The sequence below is a fragment of the Haliaeetus albicilla genome, chromosome 2 (assembly GCF_947461875.1).
Source record: "Haliaeetus albicilla chromosome 2, bHalAlb1.1, whole genome shotgun sequence".
NCBI lineage: Eukaryota > Metazoa > Chordata > Aves > Accipitriformes > Accipitridae > Haliaeetus > Haliaeetus albicilla.
In genome coordinates this window covers 4,564,431-4,586,449 of record NC_091484.1, presented here as the reverse complement: position 1 = coordinate 4,586,449, position 22,019 = coordinate 4,564,431, and the positions used below count along the sequence as shown (strand labels likewise).

General features: G+C 42.0%; 1 protein-coding gene across 5 annotated transcripts in view; it reads left to right on the top strand.

The window, feature by feature from the left end:
• Positions 1-7,032: 7,032 nt before the first annotated feature.
• The window catches only part of OSBPL2 (oxysterol binding protein like 2), a 40,024-nt gene continuing 25,037 nt past the window's right edge, over positions 7,033-22,019 (top strand). Inside the window, exons 1-4 of one of the 5 annotated variants that reach the window (XM_069803870.1) lie at positions 7,033-7,148; positions 8,007-8,103; positions 21,058-21,165; positions 21,788-21,952. In XM_069803870.1, coding sequence (XP_069659971.1) covers positions 21,916-21,952 — 37 coding nt within the window. In that variant the 5' untranslated portion in view covers positions 7,033-7,148; positions 8,007-8,103; positions 21,058-21,165; positions 21,788-21,915. Of the gene's footprint in view, positions 7,149-7,286; positions 7,405-8,006; positions 8,104-21,057; positions 21,166-21,787; positions 21,953-22,019 lie in introns of those variants that run through there. The other 4 variants (XM_069803850.1, XM_069803861.1, XM_069803878.1 and 1 more) reach the window with 4 other exon arrangements.

Genomic DNA, 22,019 nt, shown 5'->3' with positions numbered 1-22,019 from the left:
TAGACAAAAATAATGCTGGACATGTAAGACATCATTGTGAATATCAATGAAGGTTTTTTTTTCTTTTCCTTCTGCTCCCAGTTCTTCCTCTGGGCTAAAAGTAAATAGAGTCAGCTGTAGCTGACACAGAAGCTGATGAGGGAGGCACATTAGTTTGTCTGCTTGTCGGGGATAGCTTGTATAGCAGACTTCAGATCCAGAGCCAAACTTCCCAACTCCATCTGGGACAGGATCTGGGACAGGATCTGATTTTTTTTTTGTTCATGCTCAAATATCCTATCTATTTTATTACTCTTTTTTCTTTTTTTTTGTGGAATTTCATGATGAGACCCTTTCTATACATACTTTTAAAACCAATCTGTAAATTAGTATCATTTGTTTCAGGAAAGTTTAGATGCTAATTTTCAAGCACAGAAGACATCAAGGCGACATAAAATTAATGTGGATCTTATTTTGATGGATATGTGTGAATTTGTAGTTACTAATTAGCTCGTTCTAGGGGTTGCCTAGGGACCAGTGAACAGGACTTTGTTACATTCAGTACAGGACACTGTCCCAGCAAGTAATATGTGCACATAAATATTTGCTGGATCAAAGGTGCTAATTTTACAAAGATAAAGAAAACTATATGCTGAATTGATTTGGAACAGTCTATTGTGTATCAGTAAAAAAAGCTTACAGTCTGCTATACACAGTGGTTTGTGGTTTTTTTTCTTTTTTTTGCAGGTGTTGCTGGCAACCACAAGTGGTAGGGTTAAAATCCAGGGATTTTTTTACAGAATTGCAGGGCTGAACTGGTCTGAGCCCATTCCCAGAATTGGTAGATGCCTGAGCTCCACGCTGCATTGTGAGGACGTGGTACCCCGGTATGAAAGCAGTTGTCCTCGTTCTGTGACCCTGCCAGCCCCGGTGGCTCTTCCCCGTGCTGTGGGGCACAGTGCAGATGTGTCATCAGGAACACTTGAAAAATACATGCGCATGCCACAGGAAACAAAGCCAGCAAAATGGAGAGGGAACTGGTGCTGACTTGGGGAACACTGCGCTACTGAATGACTAGGATTTAATTCACTAAAAAACTTAATGAAATTAATGTACCGGACATCAGCAACACCTCCATATCACCTGGGCAGTAGATATCTGTTTGACTTTCTGACTTGGCATGGGGAGTATCCAAAGGAAAATATCCCTCATACGGTAGGCTGTGAGGAGCACCCCTTTGCCCTGCCTCATGCACACCCATCCTGCTCAGCCGCTTGTGACAGGTGACGTCCTGGAGACAAGAGAAGTTACCAAGGAAGCACTCAGACAGGTTAAATTTTACTCACACGTCAATTCTGATCTTGCATCAATAAGTATAATTAGCTTCTACTGACTTGAATTTCCAGAAAGAAAGCATCATATAAGCCATTGAACTAATCTCCGGTGTAAGTACTGCCATCCACAGACAGAAATTTGGTCCAAAGAGTACAAGGGTAACTTGACATGCTGTTGTACACGTAGCTAAAACCAGCCATTGTAATTAATTCTAAATAAGATGCTCTTGTAGCCAGGTTTGACACATAAACCTCTATTAGGATATAAAGCATCATTGATTGCTGGTAGATCAAGTGGCAGCAGCATGATAGTGCACGGGGACCGGGAAAATAGAGTGTCTTCAGATCTGCTCCTGAATCAGAGACAGCCAAAGCTTGTGGGTACCCAGTGGGAGCGGGTGTCTAAAAGTCAGGCTCCTCGGGGGCTCTGGTATCCCCTACGGTACCTCCCAAACCCTATACAAGGGTGTGGAGGATTGAAGCTGTGAGTCAAAGATGATCTGTCCCCATCTTCCCTGCTATGGATACAAGAAAACCATGGACTTTCATCCCAGGGAGGGTGAGATGGGATATGGAAGCAACTTGGTTTTGCCCAACTATTTTTATCCCAAGTACAACCTTCTGCTCATCTTTAATCAGCTCCAGCAGCGGGAGTTTTCAGTGCCAGAAGTCATATTTGGAATCAGAAGAATTCAGGATTCAGCAGAGGGTAACATCTAGACTTTGTGAGAAAGCATAGTTTTTAAGACGCTTTCTGGCTTACTGTGGAAAGCCCCTTGTACATCTCAGCATTCAGCTTTTAACCTTTCACAACCCTGACCGTGGAGATTTTCAAAACTTTATTTTATATTGAAGAGAAGTGGCCCAGACCCTGAGCTGCCCTCAGCTGAATGGGTGCAGCTCCCAGGGAAATTATCACTGAAGCGGAGGATACAGGCTGTTGTGTCTTTTCCTTTCCATGCGGTTACAAAGAACATGCTTATTCAGCCTTTTAACAGACTGGCTATTTCTACTTATTCAGCTTTTGCCATGTTCCTCATTATTTATGGATTCCTTTTTCTCTTGGATTGCTTTGCTTCAAGATTCTGGTTAAAATTCATGTGGTTTCAGCATTACCATGTTTTTCACTGAAGCCTTATCAGTGCTACCAACATCTGCTTTTTTTAATGTCTTTTTTATATTAAATAAATTTATGTGACACTAGCTCTTTCACAGTATCTTCCCTTTTCTAGTGCCAGCAGCTCAAAATACGCTGTCACTGTCAACAGAATTCAAAATGTCTATCTTTTGAGACGAGACAGGCCGTAGGAAGAAATCTTTATTACTCAGATTGTGAAAGATTTGTCTGTTTCCCATTTTGCAAAGTGGCGTCTAGCTCACTTGTATCTGGATGCAGCCTCCTCTCACTTGGGAAGAGGGAGACTGCCACTGCAAACTCTTTAAGGCAGAAAGTTTCTTTCTATTCCGTGTTTGCACAGCCTCCGGCATGGCGTGACAGGGGTGTGCCATCTTATAATAATCACAATTAATATTTAACAAGAAAGCTGCAGAGAACAGGATGTGAAAACCACCGTCTCCAGCTGGGCACAGCGTGGTTGTCCAGGCTGGTACCTGCCCCGGGCTGGGGAGCTCCTGCCCCGACAGCCAGTACCGCACACTGGGCAATAACCAGAGGTGGGCTGGGCTCCTGGCTACAGTCCTGCTCATCCTCTTACGAGGTTTGCTCTTTCCCCACGTCCCACTTCCATGTCCACATCTCCCTGTGGCTGATGGCTGAGGGTAAACCCAAACCTGCCCCGTCTCTGCCGGTGCTGGGATGCGCGACCTTCTTCTCTCTTGAGCACGCTTATTTCCCTTCTCCACTGATCTTGCAATTAGTGATGGTACATTTAATCAATTGTTTTGATACCTCGGGGCTTATCTACCTAGAGATATTTTGGAATTGCTCCTGTGCTTTTAACTCACACCCTCCCTTAATCCAAATTAGCTTTCAAGTGTGGACAAGCCCCATACTCCTCTGAGGTGAAGCCATGGGCAAACAGGAGCGGCAGCGTTTCCAAGCTCATTCGGCACATAAGGACAACGCTGTGTCTTTGAAATTCCCTCTCGCAGCTCTCAGGGGACTGTGGAGGCACAGTGTGCCGGGAACCCCAGCTTCGCGCTGCAGATAAGCACGGCATGAAGGAGGGACCAGCACAACGTGAGGCAGAAGATGCTGGAGCGCTCACTAAACGAATAAGTTTGGTTTTGAAGTTCCCTGGCAAGGAGTCATTGTCTGAGCAGAGCTTCCCATGGCAGAGGTGAGCACTTGCCCACACATGTTGGGACTGAAGTGGCTGCCTTTGGCTGCTGGCTTATTTGGAGGAGGAGAGAAGAGGCATTTGTCTGTGCCTACATACAACTGGTGAAAGACAATCAGTATTTTTGCTGTAACGTGCCACATTTCCTTGCATTATCTCTAGATCACAGGATCAATGTGTTTTGTTTTTGCATTTTGCCCTTCCTTATTCTCTCACAATTTAGGTTTTGTAAATCTGCTGCAGTAACAAGGTTTGCTTGGATCAGTTTTCTAAGCGGATTGCATTGCTCTGCAGGAGGGGAACAGTTGGGTTTATTATAGGTGGAGCTGATGGTTACACCTATGTCTGAGTTGCTCAATACTTTCTACTGTAAAACCCCATTTTAATTACTTCTAATGTTGCAAAACTTTTGCCATCAAAGCAAAATTTTCCATGCCATTTCCTTTAAAAGGCAAGTGCTCTCTCCCCTCATTGCCAACAGAGGAGGGAGACAAATACGGAGCTAGATTCTTCTCCCTGTCCAATTTTGGGCTTTTGTGATTTTAGATTGCTAACGAAGTAGCCCCTGAATATTTAATAAAAGAATAAATAATCAATTAGCCTTGTTTTCACTAAGCGTGGGCATTTAGTTCAAATGCCTACAAAATGCCTGGGAGAATGATTTTTGTGACAGGCTCAGAATGCACATGCCTTCAATTAAGATCTGCAAAAGTTACACAGATTCAATATTCCTTGGTCATCTAATCAGTGGATTTCTCTTTTCATTATCTTTTTGGAGAACTCTTCCAGATCAGCTGCTTACTTACAATAAAGGCTTTTTCAGTCAGAAAATAATTTAAATTGACGCTTACTTTCTGTTTGTGGGCCTTTGCTTAAACATTGCAATAGGAACTTTTCTGTGCTTAATGTCGAGCCTATAATGTTGAGCAATCCAACTATGGGTTGCTGAATCAGGGCCTACTGGAAAAAAATAATCACTTTTCCGGGCAAAGCAGGAAAACTTTAAAACCAGATTTGGAATGATACAAATTATCCTGTCCTCCCAAAGATTTGTTTTCCCTAAAGATGAATCCAATAACAACTGCCTTGGAACTTCATCTGGTTGATTGCAGGGGTGAAACAACATGTGGGTATAGCAAGACTGGATCCAGAGAGATGGAGAGACATCCTCCGAGCCAGCTGTGCCCACCCCAAAACACTCCTCAATCCCAATGTGTGTGAGAAATGCTCAGTGGAGATTTCATTTAAATCCCTGCATTTGTGCCAGAGCAAGGAGCATTATCACTGTTAATTCCTGTCTTGTATATTGTCAGCATGTGGCTGATGGCCAGGAGCTGTCAGCTCATTTAGAGGTGAGTAATACTCCAGAATCAACAGACAGTGTGCCAGGTAAAGTATTTGGGGAGGGCAGCAGAGAGCCAGGCAGCAAAGGAGTGGTTCGTATTTTTGGTGCTGCACCTCTGAAAACACACTTTACACAAGTGCAGGTGGAGGAATAAATCCCATGACGACGTGGGTCTCTGCTGCCATTCCTACCTCTGACCACCTCCATTCCTTGCAAGGTGCCTACAGCAGGCAACTGTTCATGGTGCTACATCTGCGGGTGGTCTCTGGTCCACAGCAGGAGCCCTCGTGCGGTGCCCAAACCCGGGTTACCCCCTAGAGACGCAGCCACCCCACCGGGACAGGTCCACTCCTGCCTGGCCTGGCTGCCCTCTCTCCCACCCCCTGCACAGGTGAGTTGTTCTGGTGGCCGAGGTCTGGCGTAGCCATGATTTCCCCCACTGGCCTGGCAGCCGTTAAAAACCATTTGTATCCACCTCTGATGAACACGTTCTGCGCTGCAGAATTAATATGCCAATTCCTATATTTGCTTTGCATTGAGAAGTGTATCAGTGGTAGGGAAGATCATTTTGAGGATAAATATTTCTGTGACTCATCTCCCTCCTTCACTCCCTACTGTTCCATACTCAGGCTCCAGCTCGTCGTTCCCGAGCGGTTTTTGTTCACTCTTGTGCTGGACGCTCGTGACATCCCGTATGATTTCCTAGGACAATGAGATCTCCCTCAGCAATTGTATCAATGGGTTGTTTTGTCTTAGTGATACGAGACGTACTTAATCCAGACCAATTGGTTTCTAGCTCCTCAGGATGGATGCTTGTTACCTCCGTGGCTGATCTGCCCTGAAGCACCTCACTCTGTGCATGCTTTGCAATCTTTTTTATTTTTTTTTTTCCTTTTACAGTCATGGTTGCTGGGTCCAATGATATTCTATTCGATTCTTAGCTTTCAGGTATGAAAAGGGAGGGAGGGAGACATTTCGGTGGAAAAGAGTTTCAAATCTCTCATTGTGGAAGAAGTCTAAGTGTATGTGAAGGAAAACGCCTTGCAGACTGAGAAATGAGAAGGTAAATAAAAAGAGCAGAACAGGTGTTATCTAAAAGAAATGTTATGAGTCAAATTAAACTCCTGACTCACAGTTTTGATACTTGCATCAACATCTACGAATAGTCTCAATTGCTTTAGCATGCCAGTAATTACTCTGAAGTGGATGATTACAAACTTGCCTCCAGTTACCTGTTGTGTACGAACAAGTGCAAGTTCAGGGCGAGAGAAATAAAGGCACCTGCCAGCTTCTCTCCTGGGAGGGAATGACTCTAACCTGTGAGCTACCAGCCCATGGCTTTGTTGACTTCGATTTTGATTTGATTTCCAGATGCCCATTAACCTGCTCCAAGCAGCAGTGCTGGACAGGCAGACAAGGTGACTGAGGCTGCCCAGAAGACACACGCCAGACAAGGCCTAAAAATCGAACTATCACACCAAGTGGCCTAGGTGTGACATGCCTCAAAGCTGGCTAGAATGTTAACAAAAACCCACAGAACTGGTTAAATTCATACCGGTGCACAGCAAACGATGGCATAGGCCAGAACACGCACGGACCGGCTAGGTACTGATGCAGAAAAAAATGAACTTTTCCTCACAGCTGAGTAAGGAGGACACTTTGTCCTACACAGGTTATGGTGAGCTGCGCTCACTCTCGCAGCTGACGGACGATATAAGCGGCCCACAAAGCACAATTTGCCGATACCGGCTACATCACGACTGTGTGCGTCTGTGCACCGGAGGCTTCACCGTCCCTCCCGAAACGCGCCAGGTGAGCCCCTCCCGGGGCAGCGGAGGCTCCCGGTACCGCCTTCGTCTGCATAGACCCGCCCCCCCGACGCGCCATTGGCCAGCAGTCTCCCCAGCAGTGGTGCGGTCCGGGGGCCTGTGAGGCTCGGCGTCTTCCTTAGCATTCGCCCCGCCTCCGGTAGAGTGGGTGGGAGAAGCTGGTTCGTCGCTTCGGCGACGGCGGGGCGAGGCCGCGCTCTACGATTGGTCCAGCGGCGCGTCCCTCCGCCGCGGCGAGGGCCGCACTTCCGCCTCGGTGTCAGCGGTACCGGGCGCTGGGTTGCAAGGCGGGGAGGGAGGGGGGGGGGGGGCGGGCGTTTGGGGTTGTTGCGGCGGGACCGTCGCGGGAGCGCGGTGTCAGGTAATGCCGCCCTGCCTGCCCCGGGCCCGCTAGCCGGGGCTCGCCGCCCTCCCCGGCGAGCCTCTCCTTTCAGGGGGCTCGTCTCCCGCTTCCCCCCCCCCCCCCCCACCTGCCGCAGCGGCGCCCCCCCCCGCTGAGGGAAAGGCGGGAGCGCTTCGGGCCTCGTCGCGGCCCAGCCCGCCGCGGGGGTCCCCTCGCCGGTGGGCCGTTAACGGCTCCCCTCAGCGCTGCGGGCGGTCCTGTCAGTCTGGCCGAGGTGTGTTTGTGTGTGGGGGGGGGGGGCGAGGGGCCGGGCCGGGGGAGCGCGGCCGCCCCAGCGCTGCGCTCCCTTCCCCGGCGGACGCGGGATCCTTGAGCCGCTCGGTTGTTTTCTGAGGGAGCTGCGAGCCCTAGGCCCGTCCGGTTGAGTCAAGAGCGTGTTGGGCTGAAACGGGTGTTCCCCTTCCATGTTTTCAGCGGAGGCGGCGGATCTCTGGGGTGGCCCGAGCGGCGGGGCTGGGTGAGGGAACCGCCTTGGCGACCGTGGGGTTCCCCTCTGGGGACGGGGGGGAGGTAGCGGGGGCTGAAGGACGTTGGTGGGCAGAGTTGCAGGTCAGCGGAGCCCTGTCGGTCCTAGCGTAGGGATTTTTCTCATTTTAATCGTATTTCCCCATTGCTTTTGGAGCTGGGTAGTTTAGCAAAGGAGGCTACGACACCTCAGTTCCCAAGAGGAATGTGTTGAGCTCGGCTTCAGCAAGATGCAGCAGGCTCAAGGGGCCTTTTAGGCCACAGCTGAAGCACAGAGAGCAGTCACGATTTATTTGATTTTTTTTTTTTTTTAATTATTTTTCAGTTACCTACTCAATGTTTCTCTTGCAGAGCTCTTGAAAGGGAGACAAGCAAGATGGGAAAAATAGCAGGAAAAAAGGCTTTTTTTTAAATAACATGCCACCAGAACTTCTGCATGGTAACAAAGGTATAAATTATGTTGCCACTTACTTAATTTGGATATTAAATCATGTTTGTGCTATCTGTATGTTTGGAATCAGGACTTCTTTTGGAAGTTGTTTGCTACTCTGCAGCACTTGCAGGCTGGGATTTCAGATGTGGGTTTGTAATGGTCTTCTGGTTTTTATGTCTGCCATAACCTTGTGTTTCCCCTCAGAAGTATCTGCCAAAGCATGTTGAATGCAAGCAGATACTGCTTTCATATGCTGTGAATTTTCTCAATTAAAATACATTTAAGATTTCAAAAAGGAAAAGTAAAAAGGAGATGCGGATCTGCAGTGTAGATTAGCGTTACCGTACCACTCTTCTCACAGTGTCTCCTTTTTTAAAGCTTATGCATGCAAGAAAAAATAAATTTGTTTCATTCCGACTTAACTTTCCAAAGTTCAGTAACTCCATGTTCAGGTTGACATCTGGGGGGAACCACATATATATCATCTTAACAAACTTTATACCAGTATGCTCTGGGACTTCTAAAACCTCAGGGCAATTTCTGGAAGCAGTGACTTGGGTAACTTCCAAACATAAAGCACTGCGCCATGGGATGAAAGTAGGAGAACTGGCTAAACTGGTGTGGAAGCAAGAAATTCCGAGCAGTGATTTTCCCCTAAGTAACCCCCTGGGTTTTCAGTTGCTGTAAACATAGCTTTTCTTAAAATAGTTGTCAAGTCATACAAATGTTTGACCACGTGACAGAAAGTTGAGGGCAGTCTAGGATAAGATCAGAAGTGATTCTCAATGTTGCTTTCCTGAACCAACAGCACTTCGTAATGAACTTGTAACTTCAGGGAGTGCTTGAAAGGAAGCACTGAGACATCTGCTGTCCAGGAATAAATATGCTATTTTTCTCCAAAACTAGCTCTTCAGCCATGGCAATATAATCTTATAAACAGAAGACAAAAGTTAGACAACGATGATTAGACAACAAACTCTATGCCTGCAAGTAGTTGAAGACTAGATAGCTTAAAGGTTTCAGTTGATGCAATACTGAAAAACAGTGTGGTGCAAGTAGTTATTTGTTTGCTAACACATCTGTGCAAATGTACTTGGATTGGTCACTGATCATGGAGGGTAATTTTCACTATGATTTCTTTTAAATCAATTTTAGTACTGTTACTGCTTTGTATGATATGTACTTGCTTAAGCTGACAGGTCTTATGATTGAAACTGGTCTTTCTTTCAGTCTTTCTTCCTGTGAATTCTACTGTGTGAACTTCACACATGCTGACCTAGAACAAAGGTGGAAAGCTTAGCTGTCTGTTATTTTAGTGTTGGCTGGAAAACATACCAATCAGGCTTTTTTTTTTTGATAAGGCTATATTTTTAAATCACTGTTTGTAGTGCCAGTCAGATGATTTTTTTTTTTGTGGTGGTGTTTGAAAGCAAGACTCGCATGCAAGTACAGTGAATTTTTAAGCAGGTAATTCATTAGCTTTGGTATTTGAAGTAACTTGTCCTTGAACAATGCAACGTTACATCATGCTACTTGATAACTAGAACTTCCGTTTACAAGTTGGCATTTTTTCTAGTCTTTCCCTCAGCATCATTTTGTCACCTGAGTCATGAAGATATAAGAAATGTCTGTATTGGATGCTAATGTGGTGTTTTAAAATGCTTAGTGTTTAGTCTGTTCTCTGTGAAATAACTAAAATGTTTGGTTCTCTTACGTTTTTAGAAGAAATGAACAAAATCAGTCATGCAAAGAATATGCGTTAAATATGGAGTGCTCAACATCTTGTATTCAAACTCAGCAAATACATTCGTTACTGATCACAGGGGCATCTTCACCTAGCTGAATAAATTGGAAAGTGAGAGCAATGAACAAATTGGTCACCCTGTACCTGCCACTTTGGAAGATAGGGGACTTTGATATGTTTCCTGTTGCAAAAAAATACAGGTTATGCATTATACCGATTCTTTTATGGTTTTTATTCCTTTATGGAATAGACCAGTGTAGAACTTGGAATTAAAAAATACATTATCTTAGTCCTTACTATGCAGAAGAATATATGTTGATGTAATTATTTACTTTGTATTCTTAAAGGCTTGTAATAGCAAGTTGCATGAGAACGGTAAGCAATTAGAATGTGTCAAATGTGGCTTACCATTGCTTTCAGTTATACTTTTCAAAAATTTATCGTTGATTCAGTGCACAAACATAATGTCTTAATTTTCAGGATCAATAAGTTACAAGAATAGACTAAGCTTGCTTAAACTTTTTTTTTTATACAGTTACAATTGGAAATTCATTTGCTGGTCTAGACAGATCCTTTAGATTATTTCAGTATATTTTATTATGCATGTAATTTAATGAGACAGATTTTTAGTAAATTACAGCAGCCCTCCATTCAGAAAAGGCAGGAGGCTGGGTAGTGTTGTCTTCCTGTGATTGTTTATAAATCTGGTGGGAGTGTACACAAAAGGTGAATTGTGCCTGCAGCTGCAGAAATACATCTGGACCTTTTAATCTTGGCCCTCTTGGTTTTACGGTCTAAAACTTAAACTGTATATTGCTCTCGTGGATGCGCAACATCTGTGCTTGGCATTAGACTGAATGGAAGCCTTGATCTGTGGCATTCCTGTTTGAGTTCAATTCCTTTGCTGTGCTGTTGAGAGTTTTAGACGAGATAAGGGTTGTGGCTGTTGGGATGCTATGAACCTCTGGGATATTACAAAGAAGTTTGCATGCTTATGTTATTTGTCAAGAAATGCATTTTCATGAATGGATAACTTCATTATATTTTTACTAGCATTATTTTTACTCTTCCGAGTCAGTTTTTTTTACGGCTCCCAAAAGAATCTGTTAATAGATCTCATTGGGTTTTGATTCTAGGGATAGTTCAAAAGTAATGATGATATGGAAAGTTTGAAGATGGTAAGCGTTTGAATTCTGAGGTGCCTGTGGTTCACGTCATTCACTTCAGACCTAACCAGCTCCGGCCCCTGAAGTGGCAGAGGCTGATGTAGACTCTGTTCCCTACAATGTGTCAGTGCTATCAAGTGAGAACGAGAATCCTTTTAATAACTTGGAATTATAAAACTTGTACATGTTAAGGCTACAGAGAAGTTAGCTCACCAGCCTATTTATAACGGTCCATTTAGCAGCATGTTTGTTTACTGGACGAAATGGGAACTTTGTTAGAAGAACAGAACTTCTCCCCCGTGAATGTGACCTTTCTAGGTTTTGCACAATGTCAGTGAAACTGTTGCGTGGTTGTTTAATAGTGAAACAAAAATGCTACCTATCTTTAGGGATGCAAATAACTTTATTTACATGGTCTTATTTTGTCTTAAATGTAGTTCTAAGTGCTGTGCGACCGTGTTACTATCCAAGTGGGTTAATGTTACCAAGCAGATAGCTAGGTGGATTCTTTATTAAAACTGAACTCTAAACAGAGATATTTGTCCTGTCTTGAGAAGTACAAGTTTATCTTTTTTTTTTTATCTCTTGACAACAGCAAACATAGTAACACCCTTACACTGGAATCCATTTAAGTATCTACTGTAAGTGTAGCTTTAAAGGAAATTCAACCATAGAAGAAACTCTGACTTTCTAAAAACTCTTTGTCTGCTAGCTGTGTGCATGAGCTCATGCTGCAGAATTTGAATGCATGAGGAATTGTTGGTAGGCATAAAAATATGGTTTCTTACGCTGTAGGGCTTTGCGCTAGGTTAGTCAGCTGTTGCCCTCCTGCTTTATTTGCAATGTGATTGTTATCATGATTCTTTAAGAGTCTCCACGATTAGTAAGATACTTTGTACAGAATAAATGTAAAACTACACCTGCCCAGAGAGAATGGGTGCACAGAGACAAAGCTTAAAAAGTGCCTTTGAGTAGGAAGATCTATAAACTTAAACCTGTAACTATTTTTACTGTTCTAGGGGTTTTCTCCGGTGATGTTATATGCTGTAATTGTCTTCAAATTCATAAACTTCAGTGATCAATTTGTAGGGTTGGTTACATTATTATGAGAAATATTCAAGCATACTTAATTTTACCTTCAAAGTAAGTTTTGTTTCAAAGAGAAGCATTCATAAATGATCAATTATGTATCTACTGACACTTGTGTCCAAAGCTGCTGTGCTTGGAGTTATTGATTACTTCACACCTTGTCTCTTACCAATAAGATAAAACAAGTCCTCAGGAATACTAAGAAGTAACTAGATTTACAATACAGTATTGAGTTACTAGGTTTTTTTAACAGTATGGCTAGAAATGAGTGGGTTTATTGGTCATGATCAAACCTAGTATTATGCATCATGGGTAGAGAAGCCACGTAAAACAGAATTTTGTGATCTTTTACAACTGGGGACGATTAAAGTTTCCAAGGGAAGGCTACAAAGTCCAAAGATTGCTGTACCAGATGCTCTCAGGTGGAAAAATGTCTCAAATATTGATGTAGTGTTAAAAAAGGAGAACATTTACAGAATTCTGTGGGAACTTCAGTGAAGTGTTTTGCATCCGTAAATACTAATCTGCTGGAATCAAGTTTCCTTGGTCTGTTTGTTTGTTTGTTAGGTTTGGTAGAAGTTCTGTGAGCCAGTATCCGTGGCTGTAGAACAGAATTTTTGGCTGAAGTGAAACTGGGGACAGCCATCAGTTCTGTAGGTAATTGAGCACTATACCGTGAGAGTATTTTCTGTGCAGTTTCATCTTTGCAATTTTTATGTTCAATAAATAATACTTCTGATAGCAGCACCGTAGCTTTGTGCTGGGGGCAATACTTAGTGTGTGGGACAATTACTGTGGTTTGTTCTGATGCAGAAACAAATTTTGTAGCCTAAACTCTGTTGCAAACCAGGCTTGTAGTGTTTCAGTTGGCTCTAATTCTTGTGAAGTATCACCAAAAATCTGTATTCCTGAGAGAACAGAACGTGATTCTTTCTGCCATAAATCTGTTTGGCTCATGCGTTCAAAGCTAAATTTTCAAATGTTCAGTTTGCTGCCACCATTGTTTCAAGTGCTTTAAAATAAGTTCAGCTAAACTATCAGCTTAGGATGCTTTGCTGCTTTGGTTCTGTTGTGGGTTGACCCCAGCAGGCAGCTGAGCCCCACACAGCTCCCCCACTCCATGGGATGTGGGAGAGAATTGGAAGGGCAAAAGTGAGAAAACTTGGGGGTAGAGACAAAGACACTTTAATAAGTAAAGGCAGGGGGAGAAGCCAAATAGAAATAAAGAAAAACAAGAGATGCGAAAGCAGCCACTTGCTGTCAGCTGACCTGTGTCCAGCCAGTCCCCCCAAGCAATGGCAACCCTTGCAAAACTCCCCTCCAGTTTTATTGCTGAGCATGGCAGTATATGGTAGGGAATGTCCCTTTCATCAGTTTGGGTCAGCTGTCCTGGCTGTGTTGCCTCCCAGCCTCTTGTCCGCCCCCAGCCTTCTCACTGTGGGGGCAGAGTGAGAAAGGGAGAAAGCCTTGACACTGTGTAAGCTGTCACCAGCAGTAACACATGGGTGCGTTATTAACAGTGCTTTGGTCGCAAATCCAAAGTACGGCACCGTACAGGCTGCTAGAAAGGAAATTAACTCCATCCCAGCAGGACCCAGTACAGGTACTCAACTGCCGCTAGGGCATTTAATAACCCCAAGCTTCATTAAGGCCTACAATAAGGATAGCTGCAATCTTCAAAGAAATGGAAAAGTGACAGTGGGCCACATCTTCAGCTGATCTTCCTCACTCAGCCTCTCTGCACTTTAACAGACTTGAGAAGGAAATTGCCCTTTTCTTACTGTGGATGTGGATTGAGTTTCATCTTGCTAAGACATCTTGGTGGAAGATGCTATTACATTCAAACTTTGGAGTAAGAGACAAATCTAACTTCGTAAATAAAATTCTCTTCTGGATTCTGCCATCTGTGTGGCTGTTCTCTCGTTGAAGAGATTTTAAGTGCATAATAATTACAGCAGGTATCTAAATTGCTAATTAAATTGACTTCTTGGCTAATTTTTATAGAAGTTTTAGATCCAGTGTTGTTGGTAACCTAATTTCATGAGTCAATTAAGATTCATCCTTGCTGAAGCTTTCATTCAGAGATGAAACACTGCAGTTTGATGCAGTTTGATGCTTTCAGGAGATGTGTATGAAGGAAAAACACATGAATATTTATCTTCTGGTTCAAGCTATTTATTTCTGTCCCTTGAAGTACTACAGCTATGTTTTATTTCAACTGGCAACTCAAGAGAAGATGGGGTTGGCTCTTATTCCACCAGTCATACTATAGGACTGTTGGTTTTTTTGTTCTCCTTTTTTTTATTTATTTATTATTTTCAGTTTTAATATGAAGGGTGTGTGTATTTGATCTTCTACTGGCTCTTTTGGAGTCTCTTTCTGGACAGAAGGTGCATCCTGAACCCATGATATCAAACTAATGAAAATGTTGCTCTTTATTAACATATGCTGTTAGGTGGATTAAACAGGGCATGGGATGAATTTTCCTTTGTATCGAGCTAATTTTAAATTCTGTCATTGCTATTTCTGTTAAATTGAGCTTGTGCCCTTTTGACCCATTAAAGAAAAGCAAAAACCTGGAAACTGAGTGTCTTTTCAGAGTTCATAGGGTTTGCCCCTTCTCTCCCCCCCCCCCCCCAGCAATACTTGTGCAGTATTTCATCATATGACATTTGACGGAAAGTTTTTATTATTTTTTCTTGTGAGGAAGGTCTCAAGTAACTTTCTCCCCCCGCACCTTCCTTGCAAGTATTCTCCTTTCAAGTTAATATATTTAATTTGTTTTAAAATTTGCTGTGGAAGTGCACATCCAACAAAACCTTGTTATGCCTGTAAAAAAGCTGATGAATGTGCTAGTTCCTTAATTCTTTGGTGGCACTCTAGTTCCAGCGTATTAAGCTTCTAACACCTTACCTGCTCATGCTGGTGAACATCTGTGTTTATTTTCCTGACAGCTTACTGTTTCTGTACTTGGTTTTACTTAAATTCTCCTTGGTCTCACAAGCAGATTCAATGTCTGTATAATGAACATGACCTAGTGTTTTATACATGTCTCATAGAGCTAGAACATGTGCTTTAAGAGCGAGGAAACCAGGATTTGTAAAGGTAGCAGGATGGTGTCAATAAAGCAGTGGCTTTCCAGAATTGCTACATGTGAAATTTCAACTTCAGGTCTGGAGGAATAAGACACTGCAGCTGTAGTCAGCCAGTCAGACTTCAAAACTGATCTTGCTGAACTGCATTCCAGTCAAATTAGCTGCTCCAGCTGTAAACGCTTACCTTTCTATAGAAATGTAAATGTTTCTTTAAGGAGGAGTAACTTTTGGTTAACCAGCTGGGTCTTTGTTGAGGATTAACATAGAAGAACAAGTTAGTATGGAGTAACTAGTTATGTTGAATTAACTAAGTCATAGTAATTGCATGTTTAAACTTATACAGGTTGTTTTGAACAGGTACTAGTGTTTGGGGTTCTTTAATTGGTGTATAAGTTCTGAGGATCCAGGATCTTAGGGACAGAGACATAAGCTGTTGGGTTTTTTTAATTTTTTCTGTTGAGGAATGGAATTTGAGAAGGAGAAAGCATGTGTGGTGGCAAATTTGAAGGATTACTAACCAGGTAAATGGCATAGGAAATTTCAACTTTTAGTACTTGATAGAGCTGTAAGCAAATGAAATGATGTTATGGACAACCATTACAGGTCACCTCCACAGCCTCATCTGGCATATAAATGTGGAGAGTACAGGTGCCAGAGAGCAGCCTTTGACCGCGCAGCCAGCAGTGGATCTCCACACCTTTGGTTTCAGAGAGAAGCCTATGAAGGTGCAACCTCTCTTTGCAAGGTGTGTGTGCATCTCTTCTCATATAGATGCTTACACGTGTGTCACAGAATGCATTGAGCAAATTAGATACTTCATAAAGTGATTTGGAAAGTCTTGCACTTTTGCCCTAGTTTTTAAAATAAATTCAAGTGGGAGGAAATGGTTTAAAATAAGTGGGAACAGTGCAAAGTCTGGGACTGATCTTACTGATACTGTATCCCTAGAAAAGAGTTCCCTGTACCTTCTACTGCTGGGGCCTGTGAGCTTGTACGGGACCCTCCGATCTGCACAGAGTTAAGTTTTTGAAAGCAAAGTATGTTACCGGAGGCCAGATCACCTGGTAGGTGTCACTGTCGAGTTCCAGGTTCAACACAGTGCTTGACAGAACACTTTGACAGTATTCATAACCAGCTGATTGACAGGTACGATACAACTTTGTTCTTCCTTCATCACGGGACCTTAGCTGTCACCATAGTGTAGGTGGTATGAATAGTTACATCTCTGCATCAAGGCTGTAAAGATCACTGAGAGAAGCATGTTTTCTGCTGAGAGTGAGCCTCTCGGGATCTGACTTAGTATGTGTTGTGACCACTGGTGTACCATGCGTGTTTAGGAAGAGCCCTTTCTGTTTGTTCTCTCTGTCTGTGACAGATGTACTTCTGGAAAGCAGTATGTCAATCTTAGTAATTACCTCCTCTCTGTAGAACCTATTTCAAGGTGTGCTGTGGACGTGGTGCAGGTATTTTCTTGTGTTTCCGCAGTATTTATTGCAAATGCATGCTTTATTTCGTCCTTTGCCTTTGTAAAACATCCTCCTGTCCTTTAAGAAAAGGACTGTCTATGGTCATCAGTCATACAAGAATGTGTGAACCTTTTCTGATAAATTGTGAGAATTTAAAGGGGTTTTAATGAGTAACTGGCTTTTGACTAGTTGTGCAGCACCGATGAGACTTTTTAATAACCAAAGTACAAACCAGACTTTGTGCCCATGTGACTAGGAGTTATATTTCCCTCCCTTACCTGTTCAGGTTTTGGGGTTACTTGCTTGGGACAAACATAGCATTTTTATTTCAGCATTGGTATCTGCATTTTTAAATTGTGTTATTGGACAGCATAATATATTGTTTATCCTGTTTGTAGATGGCTTTACAACATCACCAATGTGCAAAGCTTATTTCAGAGGAATCAAAATAGTAGTCCTTTGATTAGAAGATACCAGAAGGTCTTACAAGTTTTTGACTTCACATGCTACGCTTAGCTTAACTCTTGCTAGTCTGGTTTTGTATATTGTAGGCATTGGCATGCAAATAAGCAAAAATGACTAGAAAAACTAGGTTCTGCCCAAGTAACTTGTTCAAGATTTGCTTCAGTAAACTATGTTAAGCTTCGTTGTTTTCTGTTAATTGCTTTGGCACTCACTTTAAATGTAATTTCAAGGAGTAAAATCTTATTGTGAATATTCTGGACAACTAGTACAGAGAATTTCTCAGAGCAGAATATAAGATAATACAGCCTACAGTACAGATTTACCAACCCATTATGAAGTTGTACTGTTGGGATGGGTATTACTCTTTTTTTGGATGTTTTTATCTGTTGTCTTTCAGTTTGAGCTTCAAAAATAACATCTCTCCTGTAGGGAAATCAATCTATTACAAAAATGAAAATAAATGGGGCAGTTTTTATTCATGCACACAAATCCCATAATAAATCCAATTAGTATATAGCAATCTGTAGCCTTAAAATATGAGGAAATAGATGAGCTTTGTCGCTTATCTTGTAAACCACAAAATCTGGGCTGCTTGTGGTCCAGGGTGTGTTGTCATCATTAAATTATGAATCTCCAGTTCTCTTAAGATACCTCTACTTGCAGTTTTTTCCTGTTATTTATAAAATGATTTATATCAGTCCCTCTTTGGTCATCAGTGTGGCAATGCAGCTGGGCTGCAATCCCTAGGCAAAAGCACCTTTCTGAGTGTCTGTGTCTTGAGTACCCATACCCAGCCTGTAAGCACTGGCTGTTAAACAGAAGCCCACTAAGATAATTTTAACCTGTAAACCATCAAACCCCGATTGCTGAAATAGTGTTCTCTACAACAAAGAGCAAGTGAAGTCCTGTATGGAAAACTGTTACATTCCTAATAATTACTATGTATGTAAGAAAATATCTAAATATACTTTTTTATTCCTTCTGCACTGTCGGAATAAAAGATGTGAACATGATATGGTGTTTATGCTTTATGAAAGGTTTTCCATGATGGCAGTTGGTCCTAAGCTCCTGAAGGTCTGTTTGACACAGGAATATTGCACCCTCTTTTGAATGGCAATTTTGATAAAAGCTGTTAACTACAGGTGGTCGTGTGTAAGTGAATTCTTTTGGTACTTCATGGACATGGAGGAGGAAATACAGATTACAAATGCTGAATATGAAGCAAATAGGATGTTTTTGTCTTCTGGCATTTCAGCCTAGTTGAAAGTAGCTTTTTGCAGTTGCTTTTAGTAAGAGAAGAGGACTTAATCCTAGCTTTTTGGCTCATGATAGCTAAATGCTGTTATCATTGTCTGTTGAGCTACATGCAAATTCACGTTAATCTCTGCTAAATAGAAGAACTGACTGCAAAAGAAGTGATATGAGCATTAAGTTATTGCCAGTGTAACTCTGACGCAAAATATATTACTTTATCCTTTTAAAAATGCTCCTACCATCTTGGGAGAATTTGTGGCTATTATTTAAAGTGACTTCATTAATATTTTGTTCTTTAGGTAATAGTTACAAAGCTTGTATATAATTTACAGGGATATGACTGAACTTTCATTTTCAAATAACAATGAACTTAAGGTGTGGTATGAGGTGCATATCAGGAGAACACAGCATAACTCTTGCTTTCAGTTAAATCAAATCTTTGATTCTAGTTACTTCATTTATACTTGGTGAGTGTTTTTATACGAAAGCTTCATTGTCTTTGTAGTGAAACTGCATGCTGTGTGTTGTAGTTCCACTTGACAAGTCCTTTTGTAATGCAGTTGTTATTGGGGGGGAGAGTGGGGTGGGGGTGGGAGGAGAAACTGGCATTCATGTGTATGACCGTGTTTAGTTTAAGGCTCTTGAGATAACTGACAATTTTTTAAGTCGTAATTTTTATTTCTTAGTGCCTTCTATACAAGACTACAGATAGCATACTGGAGTTGCTGTTACAAAGCATCTCTGAAGCTTCCAAGCTGATACGTAACTGACTATGTTTGGATAGGGACCCTGAGGAAGTATGCTCTTTGCATTTGAACTGGAGTGGGTTTTGAACTAGCTCTTTTTTTTGTTTTTATGTGTTGCAGATAGATATAAGGCTGTTTCAGAACAGAATCCCACCACATGAGCTGTATGCAATAACAGGATAGTCCTGCTGCAAGAGCTTAAATAAAAAATAGAGACTAAACATAAAAAGGGGAGATGCAAGAAGACATGGAGAAGATGAGGGAATTGTAGTCCTGATCGTAAAGGTTGTATCTTATGCATATACAAGTTTCCTTCTGGAAATACTGGCTGCTGTTTTGCAAGAAGGATGCAATACTTGCAGACAATTGAAGGCATAAATGTCTTGCATCTTCAAGGATACAGTACCTTGGAGGGTTAAAGAAGCCCTCTAATGCAACTTCTTTTTTGGCAAACTAGTGGAGTCATTCCAGCGTGGTGATAATGGTGTCTGGGGTGAACAGTTGTCATGAGATGTCGAGTTCCTGTTTCCTGTAACAATAGTTTTCTTTGGATTCCTTCTTTCTGCCTCAATTGAAAGGTTTACATAGTAGCATCCTCAAGGACAGATTCTCTGCAAAGATATGACATATTTGGAGACCTTGGAAGAGATGCTTCCAGATATATTGCTGGTGGTGGGGCTGGAAAGTTTGTAGAAACTCTTAAGACTGACAGCAGCTTTGGTATGAACAAGCTTTTTTTTTTTTTTTTTTTTTTTTTTTATTACAGAGTCAAGGACTGGCTCCTACTAGGCAAGATAACACAGGGATAGGTACACTGACTTGAACTTACAGTACAGATTTAGAACAATGTTATCAATTCTGCTATTTAGTTCACCCAGAAACCTGAGCTAGCTGCTACTCTTGAACCAACTGTTAGATAAGAGGATTTCTCCCTTTCTTTGATTCTGAGGCAGCATGGTTGCTAGTGGCCTGAACTGCCTGTATCTTTTTGAAGTGAAGCTGCTGCTCCTTTCTCTTATGTAAGCAGAGCACTTGCTGATAGCCTTGCACTGGAAGTCTTCAGACATACATGTATCTGACTTGTTAATGTTTTGAGCTCTTGTATCCTTGCCTGGGAGAATGCAGCATTTTGACAAAAGTAAGTCAGAAGCTTGTCACTGATGAGCAAGAAAGCTGAAGGAGGTTTAAAGGTCTCTGACTGGAGAACAGCACAGGAAAAAGGGAAGGAAATTACCATCCAGCTGAGAGCAATTGCAACAGTGCTGTAGCAACAGTCAAGAGAAGCAGCTGTATATAGTTTTGTCGTTGTGGAGGTGAGGACTTGTGAATAAGAAATTGCTGAATATAATGTGGAAGCTCAGATACTCACCATGATGCACAGATGGATATAAAAATCCTATAGTGGCAAGGAAGTAGGGAGTTCCTAAGGGAAAAGTGACAAACTGAAATACCTGGCCTTGACAGACATAATGCTTCAAGGCGAACGCCACATTCATTAACTTAGATAAGTTCCAAAATGGGCTATTTTAGCTCTTCCTTCTGAATGGGGAATTGGAAGGACTGTATGTGTGTGACACATCTGAATAGCTTTTGTTCTGGGCAGTGAGGTAAAAAGACTTGAAACACAGGAGGAATCATGCAATTTGATTTCTTGCAGAGGAAGAAGGAATTGGCTTCAAACATGGCAAGCTCTTCTGCTGGCTTTGTTTCTCTTAATTGGAATGGTATTGTGCAAGTTATAATTACTCTGGAAAAACTACTGTCACAAAAGCAGTGGGATCTTCAAGGGTCATAAAAAATTGAGACTGACAGATTGAGGTTGTTTTGGAGGAGATATTGATAGCATTGCCATGCTGTCGTTTATCATTGTGTACTTGGCTTGTCATTGGTACCTGATGAACATTTGTAAGAGTGGAAACAAAATTTTATCATTATTCTCCTTAGACTAAAATTGGGTGAAGTAAAAATGTTTACATTACACCATTGCCAACCATCTGGAAAAAGTCTGATTTAGTTGATCCATGAAGTAGAGCTGGAATGCTTCATAAATCTGTAAGTTATTTGCAGTGTGCTTGGTTTTACTGAGAAAAAAATTTGTTGTTTCTTTACACTCTTCCTCTAGAGGGAAAAATCTCCAGTTGTCTCTTCAAGAGTTCACACAGTAGCCTAACAAAACTTCTCTAATGGTCACTAGATACTGATTGCATGATGTACAGTGAAGTCCAACATTTTTATGCAACAGTGAGATTTTGAGATACAAAGGTTCTCTTTCCTGTTCCCAGCTTTCTGGGTTAAGGATGTGGTAAGGCTGATCCTCTTGCTGAAGAGCAGAATTTTTGTTTTGCCAGCTGTCTTTTTCTTCCTTTGGTTCTCTGCTCCTTCTAGCTGTACTTGCCTGAAATTTAACTTGCAGTAAATAAGATCTATTTTACAGTAATGTATATGATGTATTTATATAGAGAGAAGTGTGGCATAGTACATCAGCTGTTCTTGTTGTAGGTAGTATTTGTCTTCAGAATGACTTTGGTATCAAAGAAGGCTGTTTGCTTATGAATGCAAAAATCCATCTTTTACCATAGGAAGAAATAGGAAAATTAGTATTTGTCAAGTGTGCATGTTTGTGCACACAAAAAAAGTGGAAGTTGCTAATTCTGTTCCCTGTCTTGTCAAATAGATCATCTAAAGCAGCTGGGTATTTGCAGAAGGCGACTTCGACAGCACACAGATACTTAATCTCTAAATCAAGTTCAACGATGCATTAGAGGAAGCTGGATTGGCTGTACAGAGATTTCATACTGAAGGATGAATAGTGAAGAAGAGTTTTATGATGCCGTTACGGGTAAGTGATGGGCACAGTGCCAAGAAAATAAATAAAAGCTATAAACTGCATTGTGTGTGGTGAGGGG